Here is a 20,783-nt window from a genome sequence, read left to right on the forward strand (position 1 = left end):
GTTATAAAGTGTGTGTGTGCGGAAAAATTCCTTGTTTTCGTCTTTGCGTACTCCAGCCGCTTGAATAATTGAATGACCATTTGTATGAAACAATTGTATAGGGGCACTCTGATGAAAACGAACGCAAAAGAAAACTTTTCTTAGTTGAAACTGGAAATATTTTACTGCAATAAAGTTTTGTTTTTCAGTTTTTTGTCCTTCTGCAAAATATTAAAGGCTGGTATGTTAATTTTAGAATTATTTGTAATAAATATATTTCACAATATATCAGTTCAACTTTGCCTAAGATTTTTTTTTGTAGTGCAGTTGGTTTTAGACTTTTGATTTTTTTGGTCAGATCTTGAAAAGATGCTTTCAACATTGCGAATCGTCGAACTTTTAGAATTAGGTTTTCAGTTTAGAAAATAGTGTTCAAATTTATTTTTGATAGTTTTTTGTTGGTATCCGTGATCCGTCTTTTGCCAGTTTTTGAATGTTTAACAAAGAAACAGTCCAGTTTCGTTAATTTTCTTGTTGTTTTCCTGTATCGGTAATACCATTGATGTATTATATGATAAATTTTTACAGCAAAATTCTGCTTTTTTAGTTATATAGTTATAAAGTGTGTGTGTGCGGAAAAATTCCTTGTTTTCGTCTTTGCGTACTCCAGCCGCTTGAATAATTGAATGACCATTTGTATGAAACAATTGTATAGGGGCACTCTGATGAAAACGAACGCAAAAGAAAACTTTTCTTAGTTGAAACTGGAAATATTTTACTGCAATAAAGTTTTGTTTTTCAGTTTTTTGTCCTTCTGCAAAATATTAAAGGCTGGTATGTTAATTTTAGAATTATTTGTAATAAATATATTTCACAATATATCTTTTTTTCCTCTTCCAGAAATTTTTTTAATATTTTTTTTGTATAATTGCTAGTCAAAATAGTTATGAGTCAGATATACTGTATGTTTTCTGATTGTGCAGTCTTTAAGAGCGTAAAAATTTTGATCATGACTTCTGCTCTTGATGGATTTGACGCCCCTTATTTTTGTAGTACACTTTTTTAAAATCCAGTTTTGTTTCATTCCAAAGGAATGTTTGTTGTTTCCGCGTATATTTGTAATGCTTTAATAATGCAAATCTTTCTCTTGTTGTCTCTTTAATTTGAAAACTTCCTTATTGGAAATTGGCGAACTTTTGAACTTTACTTGCCAGTCTAATGTTTTTTTTATTTGTCAGTTTATAAGATGATTTGAAGGTTTAAAATTCTGAAGAGCAGTTATACTTTGATTATTTCACAGCCACCTAACTTGAGTATTTTTTTAGAAAAGATGTAATTTGTCACTCTTTTTGAGCCAATTTCTGTTACAGTTTTCGTAAGTTCTATCATTTTTGATGGTCACTTTTGTATTGAAATTTTTAAATTCTTGTTTTGTAATATGAGACGCGCTTTGCTGCTTTTTGTTTTCACTTTAAGGCCGAACAAAAGTTTGAGAAAGCTTGATATGGTAGCAAAACCATCCGGATCTTTTCTGCCACCCCGCCCCTTCCTCCCCCCGCTTTGCATGTTTAAACATACTGTTAAACTTACGCGAAAACTTGGGGGTGCTAAAATAACGGCTATTTCGGGCTAGCAGAAAAGATCGAACCATCCAAAATGGCTTTCGAAGTCGTTCACAAGAACCAGGAAACAGACAGAGCTTCGCTGATTCGCTGTAGAGCTGAAAACTTATTTCATCATACTTTTAATTAGTTTGACTTCGAATCTTTTCAAACATAGTTTTGGCCATGGTTGCCAGGTCATAGTCTGGACTCCATTTCCAGTCTCTTCTCGCATTTGTATCATCTAGACTCTGTGGCCACGAATTCGCAATGTTCTGTCTCATCTGGTCAACATCGTACTGGAATTTGGCATCTGGTAACGTGTTCTGGATTTCTTTCTCCAGTTGAGCTGGGCTGAATGACATAGAACTGATGTTGTATGTCCTGAACAGATAGAAAAGTTCAAGTTTGCAGTTGAAAGAAGGGGCAATCACCTAATTGGCCGACATAGGGTTTAACTGACAACCCGTCCGCACACCAATTGCAATGGCTGGACGAACTAGTGATGTTTTGACCAATCAGATTTGTCGAACAATCAGAATTCAACTGTCGTCTGAGGTGTAACAATATCACTTCTTTTCATTAAAAAACAATGAAAATTTTTATGGATGCTAACAATTAAACTAAAAGATTGTGGGTGGCATGCTAAAAGTATTAAGAATGATCTCACCTGTGTTTCAAGCTCTCATCGGGGGCGTGTAGCATGTCAATCACAGATTTGCTACAGTCATCAATGTACATCATAGGGAGGAAAGTGTCCGGCTCAAGATCACAAGTGAACGATCCTTCCTTCACGCCTAAAAATTATCTACTTTATTCACTGTCACATTAAGTTGCAACGCAAACGAGCGTTTTAAAAGTATTTGAAAAGTTCAAACGTCAAATTTTTAACATTAATTTGAGCAGCATGAAGAAAACAACGACTTGCAAAAGATTCATTGAATTCCCATTTCTTGTCAAAATTATTTCGAAGACTGCAACTTCATGGGTGAGACTGTAGCTTGTATCAACACAACTTTTGTAGAAAGAAAAAATACTGACATTCAAATTACCAAACTAATGGCCATTTGGACATTTGAGTTTTTTGAACATTCGCTTTTGTTGCAACTTAATGAGATTGATAACAAAGTTCTAGTAACGAAGTGACCGAAAAATCATTCTTACATTTGAAACCAACCATATGAAATTTTCGATCAAAGCCAAAGTGTGTCGACGAAGAACAGTATTCTCAATGCTTTTTTCACCTGTGAAGTTATTTTCGATTCGATTTTTTATCCTTCTGTTTGTTTTTATTCGGTTTTATTAAGTAGTAGAAGTCAAAAATGCAGACGAATCAAAAAGAGAAAATTTATTGCTGTTCAATCAGAAATTATAAAATTCTAATCATGTTTTCTGAATGGTTGATTCCACTCAAAAATCTTGTTTTAAGATACAAAAAATATTAACATAACAATGCTCAGAAATCGCGTAGAGGAAAAAATTTATTGTTTGAGAGAAATCTGTATCGCGTGCGCTTGTGATAGTTTCATATCAAGTCCCGCGGTCAACAGTAATGGCCACAACCGTCAACATTTAGAAGCTGCAATTAAGCAACGTCGAAATTAATTTAATTGAACCCGCAAATTGAAGCGTGTTACAATTGTCGGCGGCTAATCAGATTATTTGCAAATTTTGTAATTTGGTATGCCTTAGTTGAGATGTCATTTTATTAAGTGATGATGAAATCGACGTTACATAGTAATTTCTATAAGAAGGAAAAATGTTTCTACTAGAGTTTAATGGGGAAAATCACATCAGTGAGCTATTTAATTAGAGCTCTCTTAAATGGATAATGAGAAGAAGCAAACTAAAGACATTATTTGTGTAAAATCCGATTCTGAAACATTTCAAATTAGAACCCACCTATCTCAGTGCTCAAATAACATATGCTCCCTAAATTGCCGTAAAGAAGCACAATGGGAGGCTTCAAATTCATGGGGACATGATTAAAAATACCGCACTAATTGGGCAAAAAAAAGTTTTAGCCTGGATGACTTCAGAAAAGGTTGCAAGCAATGTTTTTGGAGCTTATTTTAGACCAAAAATGATCATTAAAGTGTACAACTGAGCCGACTCCTATCCACTTTGTATTTAAATTTTGTATTAAAACGCCACAAACAGAAGTCAACTACTTAAAAATGTTATTGATAGCGCAGTTTAAATCGTACAAACATAAATCGACTAGCGTCAATTGAATTGCTCTAGAAAGACAAGCGGGAGATTTAATTTAGGGGTTTAGCTCAGAAATTATTGTAGGTCAAAAACTCGGCCCTATTAGGGGTCACAAACCGCGACCTTCAGGATTGCAGTCACACATCTTGACCACTAAGCTACGACCGCCTTGCTACTCAGCCGCTAACAATCACATAGCAAAGTTCATTTATGAATCAGTGAAATTTAAATCACTCCAAATGGAGAAGTGAAGCTGGAAAAAGTCGCCTGAGAAGTCACAGATTGTCCTAAAACAAAAGCGCACAAAGATCAAGCAAAATTTTGCATCAAAAGACCAAAACGTCTACAATAATTGTCTCAAACTTTGTTCGAGAGAAATTAAGCACAATAAGTTATGGACGTAAATTTCACAACAGTCAAAAATGATTCAATATTTTGCGTCAGGAACACACACATACACACATGATTACAAAGTCTGGGTCAAATATCGTACAATATCAAATAAGCAAATTTTAAGCTCTTAACTTTAAAGATTGGTATGTGTTTGATTGTTGTTCTGCTATTGATAATTTACAATAGCACGAGTTTTTTAAGTAATGAAGTCAGCAAAAAAATCTTTGAGAAATCAGCAGTGAAGTTTCTGTCAATATAACCAAACTTGATTGCTTGATCTTAAATAGCTGTTTACAATCAAATTAAACTATTCATAGCTAGCTAAAACATAATGTTTTAGTAATAGCATGAAGTGACAATCTAACAAAAACAACAAGAAATGGTACAATAGATAACTATGTGACAACAAATCTATTTGTTCAAAAGCTGTATAAAGAAACCAGATTCGGACATTCAGAACATTTCAATCAAAAATGTTTTGAAAAAGGCTGTTATTCTAGAGAAAATGGTCGTTTTCACGAGGTTAATTGCCTGAGGTTTGTTTGCTTTATGTTTTTGAGATACACTGCTAAAGTTCCATTTGATTGCTCTAAAAATGCAGAAAATTGGATATATTAAAAAACAACTGTTGCTGAGCTTAATAGGGCTTTTCTCACAAACATGCCTAAAACATAACCGACTAACGTCTGGCGAATTGCTCTCAAACGAGTCGCAAGCGGTTGGCTTTGTCAGTAGCTAGCCACGGTTTAGTGAGGCTAGCTTTAGCGTAATTGAAGGGGCGTAAGAGAGCGCAGCGGGAGGGGGGATGTGCACCGGGGGCTGATGGGGTGGCAACAGTGGGGGGGGGGGGGGTGCATCAGTGAAGGGGGGTCAATCTCTAAGAACCGCCCTTCGCACCATAAGTATAAGTCTCCAAAACAGATTCGTGAATCGCATGCTTGAAGACTGAGCTGCAAGGCTCTAAGAACAATTAATGCCCGCTGGGCGCTACCTGTTTATCCCGTTTTTGAGGACGAAAAGTCAAATGCGTCAGACGAAAAATTGGTCAAGCGAAAAATCACATAAAAAAGACCGACAGGACTGATATAATTGCTACAAACTTCGTTTGAGAATAATTTAACATGTCCAATTGAAATTAGTATTTACAAAGACTACTTAAAGCAGATAGGAATAAATGGTAGCCGGCTTTGAACTGATCAATGATCAGACAAAACTGACGCTATCAAAAGATCATCAAAAAGACGGCCGTCTTTATACCACTTGTTGCTATCTTTGATAAAATGGTAATACGTTTCTTTATGTTGATTTTATCGTTACACAGTCTATGCGTTGAACGATATCAGAGGGCTTTTCTAACAAAAATGCCTAAAACATGCGCAATTAAAATAAATAAATAAAACAAAGTTATTTACAAAGACTACTTACAACTATGGAAACTTTTAGCCGCGTAGTCTGTAGTGCCAGCTCCAGCATACGTGTTCGCACTTATGATGCCCGGAAATCGCAAAGATCTGAAGTCAGTACCATACTTGGCATAGTAGTATTCTCCCATCAGTTCTGCGAACACTTTGCTGACTCCGTAAATTGTTCTCGGACGCTGGATTGTCAAGTCCGGTGTCTGTTCACGCGGGGTATCAGGACCGAACGCCCCAATTGTGCTGGGTATGAACACTTTCAGATTGTGAATTCTAGAAACTTCTAGAACGTTTGTTGCGCCCATTACATTAACCTAAATAAGTACTTTGAAAAAAATTGATACAAACAAATAATAATTTCAGAGCCCAGGCTTTAAAAGCTGAAAGTTCTAGATCAGATCATAATGCTAGAAAACGACGACACCCGCGACGTAAAGTTTGAGCAGCCCTGAAAAATGATTTCTGAGATACTGTGTGTGAGTGAGCTGAACCTTATTTAATTGCAAATTACGATCTTGAAAACCTCAATTTCTGAAAAAAAGTTTTCTGATTATTCTTGAGCTTAAATAATAATTAACTCATTAACTAACATTAGGGAGTTTTGTTTTTGTTTTGAATGTAAGCACTATTTTGTTGTCACATTTTTTTCAACTAAATCTTTAAATCAAACTTATTATTATTATTTATTATATCAAACTTCAAATATTGTTCAATTTTGACCTGAAGAATGATTACTTTATCAAACTTTTTCTTTAAAAAAATCACAGAGTTATTTTGTTTTCAACAATCGCTATAAATAATTCAAATCTATACAAATACCTTGAAATCGTTCACGTCTGATTGTTAAAAAAAAGAGAATTTAAGCTGTTATTGTATGTAATGAAACATATATTCTAGACTTTTGGTTGCTCATATTTGGTTGCGACTTCTTGTCAGATGTTTTTGGGAAAGAGTAACTCTCAGGTTTTTGGCGGTAATTTTAATCATCAGCAAATGTCATGCTTTTCTTGAGTTCCCAAGGTCATTGGGAACATGCTCCAAGAAGGAGGGCAGGGGTTGGAGATCATCTTGATTGTCGTTTGATCCGATATCCTTGAACCTATATAATTAGAATGAAAATACTGTAAGGGCAATAACATCAAAGGGGGTGGATGTAGCTCATGTTGCCTAAGACCGAAGCGAAAAATTTGAATAAAAAACTACGGGGAAAAAACCCGTGCGAGGCCGGCGACAGGACGCACGAACGAGCCGTGAGCCGTTTTTACTTTGGCAACTCGTACTTGACCGTCTCGTCCAGGGGATGTTTTTACAACTCTTCCAAGGGGCCAGATTCCTCTCGGCGTCAAGTCCTTGAGTACCCACACAACATCTCCTAATTTCAGAGGAGGCTGGTTGTTGTCTGTCCATTTACGTCTCTTGAGTAATGTCGGCAGGTACTCCTTAATCAAACGCCGCCACACGTGGTTCATCAACTGCTGCACGTGCTTCCAGTTCTTAAAACTAGCTGGCTGTTGGTCTCCAAAGTTTCCGGGTGGCAAGGAACTGTAAGGGCGTTGAATGAGGAAATGGTTAGGAGTGAGTGGTTCTTCGTTTTCAGGCTGATCAGCAACGTTTGTCAAGGGTCTGGAATTTAGGATTGCTTCGACTTCTACCATTATTGTCTCAAAGATGTCGAAGGAGAGACGCTTAGATCCTAGAATGATCAAGAGTGTCCTTTTGGCGCTCTGAATCAATCGCTCCCACACGCCACCGAAATGAGGGCCGTATGGTGGGTTAAATTTCCATGTGGTTTTGACTGCAGCTAGGGCTTTATGAATCTTGTCTTTGTCTAAAGCCTTAACCGACTTCTTCAGCTCTTCGGAGGCGCCAACAAATGTTTTTCCGTTATCGCTGTACAATAAAATAGGTTGGCATCTTCGGCAGGTGAATCGTCGATATGCATTGAGGAAGGTGTCTGTATTTAAATCTGGACATGTTTCTAAATGGACTGCTCGCGTAACGAGGCATGTAAAAATAAGTCCATAATGTTTCTCGATTTTGCCTTGTTTGTCCTCAATATAAAACGGGCCAAAAAAGTCCAGTCCTGTGTTGGCAAACGGAAATTTGGTTTCTTCTGTGGGGAAGCGGAAAGAAGGAAGTGGGGCCATTATTGGTTGTATATTTTGAGTGTCAAAACGGCGACACAGAACACATCGGTATTTTATTGAAAGTAGTGTTTTTCGAAGTCCAATGACGTAGTAGCGTTGTTGTACGAATGCTTTGACCGGTTCTGTTGCTTGATGAGCACAAATTCTGTGCGCATGCTCAAGGTATAGTCTAGCAATCTTTTCCTTTGCGTCCAAGATTATTGGACATTTTTCGAACTCCAATTCTGTTGGAGCAAATAGGAGACGGCCACTAGATCGTAGGAGTCCGTTTTGGTCAATTATTGGATTTAAGTTTCTGAATTTGCTCTTGGCGTCTAATTTTTGTGTTCTTTTTAATGCGTTGATTGTTGAGGAAAAAGCATTGTTTTGAGACAACTTCAGCAGAAAATTTTGAGATAAACAAACATCATCTTTTCTGTATTGGCTTTTGTCGGAACGACTCTTCTTAGCTCTGTAAATTAAATTGAAGACAGTTGCGAGGGTTAAAAGTAGCTTATTCCATGTTAAAAAGCGGTTTGGGTCTAGAACAGGTTTGATTGGTGTTTTTGTATTTCTGGTTACGGCACCTAAGGCTGAAATCTTTTTCAAATCTTTCCAAGAACTTTCAGTGTTTTGCAAAAATTGTGGTGGTGTAAGCCATTTCGGGAGAATTTCTGATGGCTCAAGGCCACGCGTTCCATGGTCGGCTGGATTAAAATTAGTTGGGACATGATTCCACTCATCAGTTTTAGTTGTTTTCCTAATTTCTTCGATTCGATTTGAGACGAAAACGTTTTGTTTCTTAGTTGAACTGATCCAATCTAAGACAACACGACTATCAGTCCACAAGTAGACTTTTTCAAATTTTAATGTCATTTCGGTTTCTATCAATGTGCGGAGGCGTGTACCTAAAACGGCTGCTTCGAGTTCTAATTTTGGCACACTAATTTGTTTTATTGGTGCAATTTTGCATTTTCCAAGCAGAAAAGATGTTTGAAAGATTTCGTCCTGTTTTTGGGTGCGAATGTAAGCAACTGCTGACAATGCAACGGTTGAGGCGTCAACAAAGACATGGAGCTGGTGATTGTTTTCCTGATTCGTTGAGGAGTTCAACCATCTGGGGATTTCGATATCAGGCATTGCAAAGTAACTATCAAGCACTTTTTGTAGGTTGGAATGAAGTTCTACGGGAAGTGGTTCATCCCACTTCTTACCTAGCTTCCAGACTTGTTGTAAAAGCATTTTGATTCTAATTGTGAGCGGGGACAAAATTCCTAGGGGATCGAAAATTGTTGATACTAAGCTGAACATTTTCCTTTGTGTATACTCACTTGCATTTCGGGGAAAATGTTCTAATATCTTCATTAGAAAACAGTCAGTTCTGGTATTCCATTTCTGACCGAGGACTCTATTGATCTCTTTCAGTTCATCTCGATCTTCTTGCTCAATGAACCTTAGGGCTTCATGTTTGTTTGACACAAATTTTGTCAAGCGAAAGCCACCTTTATGAAGGCTATCTTTAGTCTGGTTAATGGTGTCAATTGCTTCTTCTATAGACGGCAAAGAATGGATATAGTTGTCCATATAAAAATTGTTCTTTATTGCATTAACTGCTTTTGGAAATTCAATTGCATTATCTTCTGCGCGACGGTTCAGAACGAAAATTGCACAAAATGGGGAGCAGGTTGCTCCAAAAATTAATCTGGTGAACTGGTATTGGTTAACCATCTCTTCATTGGGCCAGAGAAAGCGTAATGCAGATTGGTCCTCATGCCTTATTGCTATCTGCATGAACATGCCTTCGATATCAGAGAGAATGGCAACTGGGTTTTCACGAAATCTCAGAAGAATTCCTACCAAGTTGTTCAGCAAATCTGGTCCTGTGATCAAATTGGAGTTCAAAGATTGTCCTCTAAACTTGGCCGCAGCATTTGCTACTCTGCGCACTTTTCCGGGCTTGTTTGGTTAACCACTGGGTGATGAGGCAAATACCAAATTTTCTCGGGTTCTGGCTGCTGCATTTCAACTGGCTTGACATAAAATTTTTGAAGATCTGTTGTGAGAGTTTGCTCATACAACTCTTTCAATTGGAGGTCATTACTGAGTCGCTTCTGAAGACTTTTCAGCTGGCTGAGAGCTGCAAAATAATTTTTTTCAATTCTCAATGGTTTTTTCCAAGGCAGTCCAAATTCGTACCTCTCACCATTGTAGCTGATTGTTTTGTTCAATATATCAAGGGCTTCCTTGTCAACGGGATTTTTAGATTCAGGCTCGGGTTGAGTTCCTTCGGCTTCAATTTTCCAGAATTGCTCAAGCAATTCATCAAGAGGCTGATCGTCGGAGCTTCTTCGTGATACGTGGTACACGTAGTGTTTCTGCTGGTGAGATTGTTGTTTGGGTTGCTTTTGCGCTCTTTCATACTCTCCAGCTAGGGTCCATCCAAGCCTCGTCTTTACGCCGAAAGGCTGATTTTTAGTTGCCGGGATGACTTCAACTGGATGTGTGAAAGCAAAAGTGCTTATTCCCAAAAGGGCACCGATTTTGCCTTCAGCTATTTCTGGGAAGTGAATGTGACGGAGTTCTTTGAATGCAACGCAAAGTTGGTTGAGTTTAAATGTATTAGCTGGTGCTACATTTAAACAAGGATTGCTATAAGTGGTTGTAATTTGAAACTTTTGATCCAAATTTTCGTAGGATGCAACTGTCACTTGTTCAGAAATTTTTGAAAGTGGCATATCTTGCTCTGTGTTAAGATACTGAAGCGTAGTTGCTTCTTGATCTTCGCATGGAAGAGCAAGGAACTCTGTGATTTTGTCAAGTATGAAAGTAAATTGGCTTCCTGGATCGATGAGAGCGTACGTATCGAAAGCTTTTTTGCCGTTTAGAAAAGATACTGGGATAAGTTGAAGTTGTTCGAACCATTCTTTTGGTGTAGACTGTAGATGATTCACGCTAAAACTTTGGTTGGCATTGTTCAAATTAGCGCGCTGAAATTGATTCTGATTTTTGTTTGCAAAAGACTGTCCGTAGCGGCTCTTTTGTGATTTGGATGAGGCGCTTGCGTTGTTGTTACTTCCTGGTTCACATTGCTGTTTGACAAGCTGATTTGCTTGGTTGGTAACACTTGTACCTGTGGAATTGCTGGTGGCAAAAGCAGCTGGTGGACGCTTGATAATTTTAGCAGGGTCATGCAGTGTTGTGTGGTGGTATCCGCTGCATGTTTGGCAGCGTTTTGTTGATGGGCAGTTTTGCTTCTTGTGTTTATTGCTCAAACAGTTCGAGCAAAGATTGCTCTTGCTTACAATGTCAAATCGCTGGTTTGGGCTGCATTGTTGGTAATCGGGACAGGTCGCTAGTATATGATTTCCTCGACAATTTTCGCAAGAACGCTTTGGTTGATTTGAGTTGTTTAGGGGTGGAAATGGTGGAGCGCTAGGTGGTTTCACATTACCGCTACTGCTTTTTGCTGTTGACTGATTTAGGCTAGCCGGCTGTGCTGGAAAACCTAAATTTGGGGTACTTAAATTTCTTGAGTGATTAACGCTGTTGTTCAAATTTCCAGAGATACTAAAGTTGTTTCTACGAAGGTTATTTTGCTGGAAGTTTTCGCGGTTTATCTTATCGTACACATGTGCTTGAACTTCTAACCATTTTTGAAATTCAACTAAAGTAGCTGGTGTTTGGATTGATGTAACGGTGTGCTCTGTACATTTGAGGAGGATGTTATGCGGGACTTTTTCTTTAGCTTTCTTCATAAGTGTTGAGTTCTGTAGGTCCGCTGTGTATCCCAGGTATTGGAAAGCTTGCACTAAACGTTTCAAGAACAAAGCAAAGGCCACAAAATTTTGCTTGTTATAGTCATTAGTTGATTTCCAGTTTTCCAATTGATTTATGAAGGCGTTCACCACTATTGTAGGATCACCAAAATATGACATTAGTTCGTTTAAAGCTGTGCTATAATAAGCAGGATCACACGAATAAGCTTGGATTACATCTTTTGCTTTGCCAGTAACTGCATTTTGCAAATAGGTTATATGATGTGTGTCGGTGATACTGGTGTTGTTATGTACGAGGCAAAAAAAGTTATTTATCCATTCGTGGTACTTCAATGGGTTGCCATTAAAGTTTTGAATTGTAAGAGGTGGTATCTTTATTGAGTGTTTACTTGTTGAATTCTGGCAATATGGAGCTGTGTTTGAGGTCCACGGTAAAGAATTGATTTCAAATGAAGGGTTTTTGAACCTCTCATTTGATATTGGATTCAATACGCTGGAAAATTGATGTGAATGTGGTAATTGTGGCTGGGGGTTTTGCTCTACTGAAGGCAGTGCTTGTGGGGGAAACGTTGAGATTGAAGGAGCAATTGGAACACTTTCAGTTATCGTTTTTGAACAGGCGGTTTGTTGAACACCGAATGGGTTGACAGGCTCAATGCCTACGGTATTGACTTGTGACTGTGGCTGGAATTGAGTGAAGTTTCCAGGTAAATTTTTATTCTCTGTGTTTTTCGATTCCTATCTATTATGCAATGGTAAAAAAAATATGTTGGATGTTTGAAAATTGTTTGCGTTTTGGCAGGAATTTTCGGAGAACTGATTAAAGTTTGTCATTGTGTTACTCAGTTCAATTGGTTGTTTTGTCTGTTGCGGATCAAAATCTAGATTCTGTGCTTTTTCTTGACTGTAATATTTGACAGAACTGGGATTCATCAAGCGGGGATTATGTGTTCCTTGGAATTGGGAACAACTCATGCTCTTTGGTTCAAACGTTTGCGTCTGAAACCGTTCCTCGGCGATATCTCGAGAAAATTCAGATTAACATACTTTTTGACTGTAATTGATTATTAAGGTTTTCCTGAGGAAAACGGTTTTGAAAGATATTTTGCGTGCTTACAGAACTGAGTGGCTGGATTGAATTATTGTCTGCTTTAAACTGCTGCTGGTTGACTGTAAAATTATCTACAGCAGATAACGTATCACTGAGAGCAAAACGATCGGGAGTTTTTGCGACGGTCGTCTCGGGTTTCGCAAAATTTTTATCCGAGTGTTTTACTTCTGTTTTGGAATCAACTGTGTTATCGATGTTAATTGGTCTGAATAAACTTGTTGTACTCATTGCAATAGTAGGGGGATTCTCGTTGTTGCCATTTAAAAACTTTGACAACATTGGTTTGGTCCTGTGGCATTCAGACAAAAACAGGGATGGTTTCTCCGGTCTCGGTGGGAGAGGTGGTGTTTTGTTGGAGAATGATGAACGTTCTGGGTTGCTTGCTTCTGGAATCTCGTTCATTGATGGTGAGCATCTCCGTGAGGTTGGATATCTGGCAGTCGTATGAGTTGTTACACTGACATCATCGCGTATCCTAGTTGAAGATTGGCTGAGTAGTCCATCGTCATCTAAACTGTCAATTTCGTGTTCAAATTTCTCTAGCCGTGACAGAAGGTTTGAATATCGTTCCATGACAGATGAAGTACTGCTGGAGTTCGGACTTTCTTTTAACACGGCATCAAGTGTTGTTTTCAGCTCCTCAACATTTGATTTTGCTTTATTGATGAGCAGGGTGAGTGATCTGAAACTCTTTCGCTGATCAATGGCTGATTGTAAGAGGTCCAGCTTGCTTTTCAAACTCAGCTCTGCAATTTTGAATTTGTTTAAGGCGTACTGACAACTTTGACTGTTCTTCTTTGTCATCTTGCTCTTGTTGGTCTTTTTCGTACTAACAGGTAAAAAACGGCTTCGAAAGCGGAGCGACGCAAATTTCAAAGTCGAAAAACAATAATTATGACACTGTGAGGCTAATCAGCCCCAGTTTTTGTTGTTAAAAATACGACGCAACTTTTCTGAAAAATAGAATCCTATTGTTTTTTTTTGTGCTAAATCTAGCTAGTTTTATCTAAAAAAAGAAAAATAAACATGTGCACGCGCTTGTTTCGTTATTTCAATAAACACGACCATATAATTGCTAAAACTTGGGAAAATTAAGATTTCCTTATGAGTATAATAAGTGTATGGCTCTTGAATAGTTTTTTGTTACAATCTTATACAAGTACAAAAGCTTTTTTGAAAAAGGAACAAGAAAATGATTAGAGGCTGCTACTGCTTAGTACCTGTGTTGAAAATGTTTCAAACTTTTTTTTCTATTGCGGTGCGAATAGGCAACGTGAGCTACAGACAAGCAGACAAGACAACTCGACTTGTACTGGGACTCGTTTGAAATTCTTTCCTCTTAAATTGAACTGCTTGCTTCTTGTTTTCTTTTCAAAACTTTTGAAATCTTTACTTTGAGAATTCCTTCCGCCCTTGTAACTGCTGACACTAAGTTTTGAAGATCATCAACTCTGGTAACTACTGACACCAAAATGCTCTCTTTTTCTATCTGGTGACTACTGAGACCAAAAAGGGGCAAGGGGACTTCTTTCGGCAACTTCTGGGACAGCGGGCAGAAAGAAAGAGACGTTTGAGTTTTGCAACTCAAAGGGATTATTTGAGTGAGCAAATTTAAGAGGGGAGTTATTTCGAGCTTTTGAAAACACAAATTGAAAACAAAAAATGTGATTGTCTGGTCTTTTAGGAATACATACTACCCCATTAACTAGGCTCGCGGCTAGTAGTATGCTTTTTTTTTTTGTGAAAGAAGCAATTGGCAAATGTTCTGTTGCCTCTTTACTAAATGCAAAATCGAAAAACTACATTTGAATTTTGTTTTCAACCAAACTCAGGGGGCTCAATGAATAAGTTTTCTAAGATTTACTAATTGTTTATTTCAAAACGTCAGGAAAACATTTTTTTTGAATTTTGAAGTCAAAGATGCAAGTTTGCTAAACTCAAGCTGCTTCTTTACTAGAATGCAAAATTGATAAACTAACTTTAAAGCTTGTATTACGGCAAACTGAAGGGGCTCATTTAACGCTTTTTTTTCATGGATTTAGTAATTGTATCTATCGAATTGTCAATAAAACTTTTTTGAATTTTTAAATTCAAAGATGGAATTTTGCCAAATTCTAGTTGCCTCTTTGTTAAAATGCAAAACTCATAAACTAAGTTTGAAACTTGTATTATAGCAGACTGAGGGAGCCCAATCAATAGGTCTTCTTGGATCTACTAATTGTTTATATCATAACGTAAAGAAAACGTTTTTTGAATTTTTTTAAAGTCAAAGATGCAATTTTTGCCAAATTCTAGTTGCCTCTTTGTTAAAGTGCAAAACCCATAAACTAACTTTAAAACTGGTATAATAACAAACTGAGGGGGCCCAATCAATAGGTTTTCTTGAACCTACTAATTGTTTATATCATAACGTAAAGAAAACGTTTTTTGTATTTTTAAAGTCAAAGATGCAATTTTTGCCAAATTCTAGTTGCCTCTTTGTTAAAGTGCAAAACCCATAAACTAACTTTAAAACTGGTATAATAACAAACTGAGGGGGCCCAATCAATAGGTTTTCTTGGATCTACTAATAGTTTATATCATAACGTCAAGAAAACGTTTTTTGAATTTTTAAAGTCAAAGAAGCAATTTTTGCCAAATTCTCGTTGTCTCTTTGCTAAAAAGCAAAGTCCATAAACTAACTTTAAAACTGGTATAATAACAAACTGAGGGGGCCCAATCAATAGGTTTTCTTGGATCTACTAATAGTTTATATCATAACGTCAAGAAAACGTTTTTTGAATTTTTAAAGTCAAAGAAGCAATTTTTGCCAAATTCTCGTTGTCTCTTTGCTAAAAAGCAAAGTCCATAAACTAACTTTAAAACTTGTATTATAGCAAACTGAGGGGGCCCATTCAATAGATTTTCTTGGATCTACTAATAGTTTATATCATAACGTCAAGAAAACGTTTTTTGAATTTTTAAAGTAAAAGATGCAATTTTTGCCAATTTCTCGTTGTCTCTTTGCTAAAAAGCAAAGTCCATAAACTAACTTTAAAACTTGTATTATAGCGAACTGAGGGGGGCCAATCAATAGGTTTCCTTGGATCTACTAATAGTTTATATCATAACGTCAAGAAAACGTTTTTTGAATTTTTAAAGTCAAAGAAGCAATTTTTGCCAAATTCTCGTTGTCTCTTTGCTAAAAAGCAAAGTCCATAAACTAACTTTAAAACTTGTATTATAGCAAACTGAGGGGGCCCAATCAATAGGTTTTCTTGGATTTATTAAAAATTGTCCATTAAAATGTTGGGATAACGTTTTTTGATTTTTGACCCTCAAAAAAGCACTTTAGCGACTTTTTCGTTTTTTGTGCAAAAATTTTACATAAACAACTAGACTTTAAAAAACTCAATTTAAGGTTCAACTGAGGTGTTCTATTCAACTACTAATTTTACTGTTATGTAGATTTTTTGCGACAAATTCAGAAAAATGTTTTTGAATTTTTCTGATCCAAAAAAGGCTATATCGTTTTTTCGTACAATCTATGTGTTTTTTTTTGCTGCGAAATGCTGACATGTGGCTTCTCATGGCTATTTCTTTCTTAAAGCATCGACAAAAGCTCGCAGGGGGACAATTTTCATGTTTTTGAGATTTTTGTCGCAAAAAAAATTCAAGTTTTTTTTTTTTGGATACGTCTAACCGGGAAAGGGACTTCTGAGGTGACGTCTGGGACCTCGGGCTATCATCTCTTGGTGACATCTGCAACCAAAAAAAAAGTCGGGCCTTCTTGATCGGGTGACGTCTGGAACCAAAAAAAATCTCCTCGTCTTTGGTGACGTCTGAGACCAAAAAATCGTCTTGGGGGGCTTCTCTTGATGCTGATTGTCTTAATTGTTGATAAAGGGCCACTTTTGTTCGGCTCCTTTTGTTCGGAGGCCCCTTTTGTTTGGACACTTGGTACGGTTTCTTTGTCTTTGCTTGGGGGGGGGTGATGTTACCCTCTTTGCTTAAAAAAATCCGTTTCAGAAGGTGGACTATGTTTCTTAATCACGGAGGTAGGTCTCCAATTTATGTAATGAAACATATATTCTAGACTTTTGGTTGCTCATATTTGGTTGCGACTTCTTGTCAGATGTTTTTGGGAAAGAGTAACTCTCAGGTTTTTGGCGGTAATTTTAATCATCAGCAAATGTCATGCTTTTCTTGAGTTCCCAAGGTCATTGGGAACATTGTAGAACGTGTTTGACTTTTCAATGCAAACTTCTCAACTGAAAATTTGTCTTCAGTTAAGTTCTGTTTTAAACATAGACCAACGTAGAATAAATTGCTCTTAACTGTTCTATAGCTCGTTTTTGGCCGCTTTCCGAGGTTTTCCGAGGAATGTTGACAAATTTATGTAAGATAAGCGACAACTAGCGTTGATAAGTAAGAAAGCTCCCATCAACTCCTTATAATAATTTTGCGAGGCAAGAGTTAATTGAATTTAAATTCATAAAATCGATGTTTTCACCGCAAAACTCAGTAACTTTAGTAAACTAGTAAATTTATCATAAAGGTTGGGTTTCTAAGCATTGATTGTATATATTTAACGCAGTTCCAAGAAATGATCATGTATAATTTCAGTTCCTCCAAGCATAGATCTTACATAATTTTAGCGTTTCTAAGCGTCATTTTTTTTTAAAAATTGAAAGCTTTAAATTTAGCGTTGCTTACTTTTCATAGCGTTTCATTTGGCATTGATCTTACACATATTCAACGTTTAAATCTTAGCGCTGATCTTACATAACATAGCGTTTAACTAAGTGTCGATTTTATATCAGTTCAATGCTTCATACCTGCTTAATTTAGTGAAGAAGATTTTCTGATTTATTAACCTTGGAAACCCTATCTTTTTTGCGATATCTACAATTTCAAAACTGAAAATGTGTAAGATTTACACTTGGCAACCCAAAAATTATCTAAGATCAACGCTAGGAAATGCTTAATTATGTAAGATTAACGCTCAAAAACGCTACAGTCTTTTCAACGCACTCAACGTTTTTGTTACAGAAATTCCACGTCTTCATCATCAATTTTACATACTTTTGCGTTTAAGGCGTTGATTCCGAGGTCGCGAGAGTGGATGTCGGGTCAGGAAGCAATAGCTTTCATGTAAAACTTCTCTGCTAAAATTGAAGAAGAAAGAGGGAAATAGGCTTCAGCAAACTGACTACTCCAATTTAGTAGCAAACTACAGTCTTTTGAGTTGAGCTGCTTAAAGAAAAGAAATAAAATTAGATCCCACAAAACTGAAAAAATCTAGGAAAAAGTTTCACAAAAAAATAAAGGTCACTCAAAACGAACCAGACATCCATTGCCACAATTTTTGCCTCAAAGTACTTTCTTGAGCAGTTAAAGAGGTTGCTGTGGCGTCTCCTCTTTTGTTGTCAACTTTCATCTTGCATAAAAAATTGACTTTTGTTGTTTTTTAGCTCGATTCTATAATTGACAACTCTTGTATTTTGTCAAGGAATTGTCGACTTTAGACAAAAGCTTAAAGTGTCTGAGGGAAATTATTCCAATTTAAGTCAAATAATTCCCAATTATTATCATATGAGTACGTAAAAGTACGTAAAAGTCGTTCTTCTTAAATCATCTTCCGGGGATTACAATTGAAATACGCCTACAAAATTAAAATCGAAAATCTGCAAAACCGAAGAACGAAGAAAGTCTAAGTTGGGTTACAGTTAACCTGCTGTTTTTAATATCAATTCAAACTCCAGGAGGTTCATTTTTCCCTTATAGGACATTTATGTGTGATAATGCAGGGATTTCTGTAAAAAAAAACTTCAGCAAAATTTTAACTCGGAAACTTTTTTGCATGCTAAGCTACTGGGTTTACTTTTTTTTGTTCTCAATTATGCAATAGTTCAACTCAGAAGTTTCAACAAATCTCGTATTGAAAGTTTTAAGTCCTCATCAACATATAGATAGAATAGCATCCCCATTGAAAGCTAGTTTATTCCGTACAATTTTGTTCTTCCCTTCAAGAGTTTGATTTTTTCTTTTTTCAAGAATCTTTATGAGCAGCAAATTTGCTTTTAACTACGTTGTCGTTTTTTGATTCAAAAGTGTTCTACATTTTCTGCACTCTGTTCCTAGACTACAAAGTCATTAGAAAAGCAGAGCGATTTAGTGTTTTATTAGCGTACTTACTGAATTATCTTGCACTGTGATGGTCTAAAGTTTAAAAGATTTAGATTTGAAGTGCAAAATCTCTTTCATTCGGTAGCTTTATGAAATTTTGTTGTAAAATTTTTTCTGATGATCAAATTATCAAATTGGTCGTGGAGCTTTTGAAAAATTTCCTACCTCTTGAATCATTAGTGTAGCTCTTTGTTAACTTCTGGTCATCTATCACTCCCTCATTTGAGGAACGTCATTAACCTGTTCCGCAAATCAAAATTAGTTTTGATTTTTTTCAGATGGATTTAAATGTTGAAACCAAGACGTTAAAAATTGCAACCTACCCATGTGAACGCGCGGATCCTGAAAGAAATTGTATTTCTTCTTCTCATCTTCCCATTTTTCTTAACAAAAACTAGACAATGCTATAACATTTGCTGATCCAGAAATTTACATTTAACTTCTTTAGTTGTAAAAGTGGATCGTTTCCGTTTGTTCCACCCCAGTACGTCTTGCGCCCTCAATTACTAAGCACGTGCCATTACACAGCAAATGAATATGCAAAAAATATGTAACGTGTGTCTGGGTGTGCGAATAATAAGCACCCACTAAGTTGGAGGGGGGGGGGGCACAATCGGAAAAGATCCTAAAACTTTTTTTAAATCAACTAACCTGAGTAGCCAAAGCCACATTTTTCTCTCCCAATGCAGACAAAAGTGCGGCATAATGAATAATACAGTTAACTTCATTGTTAACCACAATTTTGTGAAGAGATTTCAAATCTGACACATCCAAATAAGCGTAAGGCCCGTCAGTATTTTCTTCCTTCTGTTTTTCAAAATCTTGTTTCGTCAAAACTGTGCTCTGCTTTGCAACGTCAGTCAGGATAACGTTTTCTTTTCCGTAAAGTTTCCTTAATTTAGTTGTCAAGTCCAACCCAAGTTGCCCTAGTCCCCCTGTGATTAGAATGCGGGGGTGTGTTCCATTAGTCACAAAGTTTCTTTTGTAAAAGAACACGCCATTCTTTGGCTGTAAAAGTTTTCTCGTCAGCAAATTACGCATAATTTAAGTTTTACTTAATTACAGCAAACGACTGTTTTCAAATATAGTTTAGCTTAGTTAGTTTTCTAGATTCGAAAACTTGTTAAACTTTTCAAAACTTGTTATGATAAATCGAACTTAAAGGCCACAATAAATAAAATGTTTAGACTGAACCTTTGTAAACTTTTTTTTGAACTTAGTTTACTTTGTTTTGTTTGCTTTCAGTAAAAATAAAAGCAATTTAACTTTTCTGGCCATGAGCGTAACTCTGTTTTCACTAAAAAAGTCCCGGTTTTTGTGGAAACTTTAGTGACCGGTTAATACTGATGTTTGCCCACCGTCTGAACTCGAACCCGAGAACAAATAACTAGTGGTCTAAATGCATGGAAAAAAACATACTGGCTCTATGTACTTGGTGCCCCAAACAAACTGGGCATGCATGAGAGTTGAAAAGACTTCCGAGGGCACAAAAAAATTGAATTTTTTAAAAGTAACTACGCTTTAAATCCATCGTTAAAACTATTGTTAAAGATGTTTAATTGAAAACTTGTTAAATATTAATACTATTTTTAAAACGATTAGTAAAATCTATGAATAAATCACTATTTTTTAACCATTAATTGATAAAGACTTAAAGAACATAAGCTGATTGTGAAAACATTTAGCTCTATTTCCGGAAAGTATTTTTAGGGGTTCAAATTTAAACTTTCAAGAGTTCCAACAAAAAAATAGTATTATCAATTTCTATTCGGTGTTTTTGGGGCACAATTAACAGATGACTTGGTTAAGAAATTGTTGACTTTCTTGCGTGTGCTCATAACAGCGTTTTGTAGCATCCTGAAATTATCTCAAACCAAAGAAAGTAACCCGTAAATAACAAATTTAAAAAGTCGGTCATTGTCAAAGAGTAACAGAAATTTCAGAATCGACCAGAGACGTCTATCAAATTATAACAATCAATGAAACTTGCCTTACGTAAAGTT

General features: G+C 36.5%; 2 protein-coding genes across 2 annotated transcripts in view; one reads left to right on the forward strand and one right to left on the reverse strand.

Moving 5' to 3' along the window:
- Window positions 1-20,783, forward strand: part of LOC142340716 (ras-related protein Rab-21-like) — a 114,291-nt gene that overhangs the window by 76,607 nt on the left and 16,901 nt on the right. The window lies entirely within an intron of this gene.
- On the reverse strand, window positions 1,708-20,091 carry LOC142340715 (L-threonine 3-dehydrogenase, mitochondrial-like). The gene is made up of 4 exons (XM_075391414.1): window positions 19,432-20,091; window positions 5,610-5,913; window positions 2,251-2,377; window positions 1,708-1,964 (listed from the first exon to the last, which is right to left on the reverse strand). Exons 1-4 carry the CDS (start codon window positions 19,819-19,821, stop codon window positions 1,724-1,726), a joined length of 1,062 nt encoding a protein of 353 aa, XP_075247529.1. The 5' UTR covers window positions 19,822-20,091; the 3' UTR covers window positions 1,708-1,723.

The sequence above is a fragment of the Convolutriloba macropyga genome, chromosome 6, assembly GCF_964194025.1.
Source record: "Convolutriloba macropyga chromosome 6, txConMacr16.3, whole genome shotgun sequence".
Lineage (NCBI taxonomy): Eukaryota > Metazoa > Xenacoelomorpha > Acoela > Convolutidae > Convolutriloba > Convolutriloba macropyga.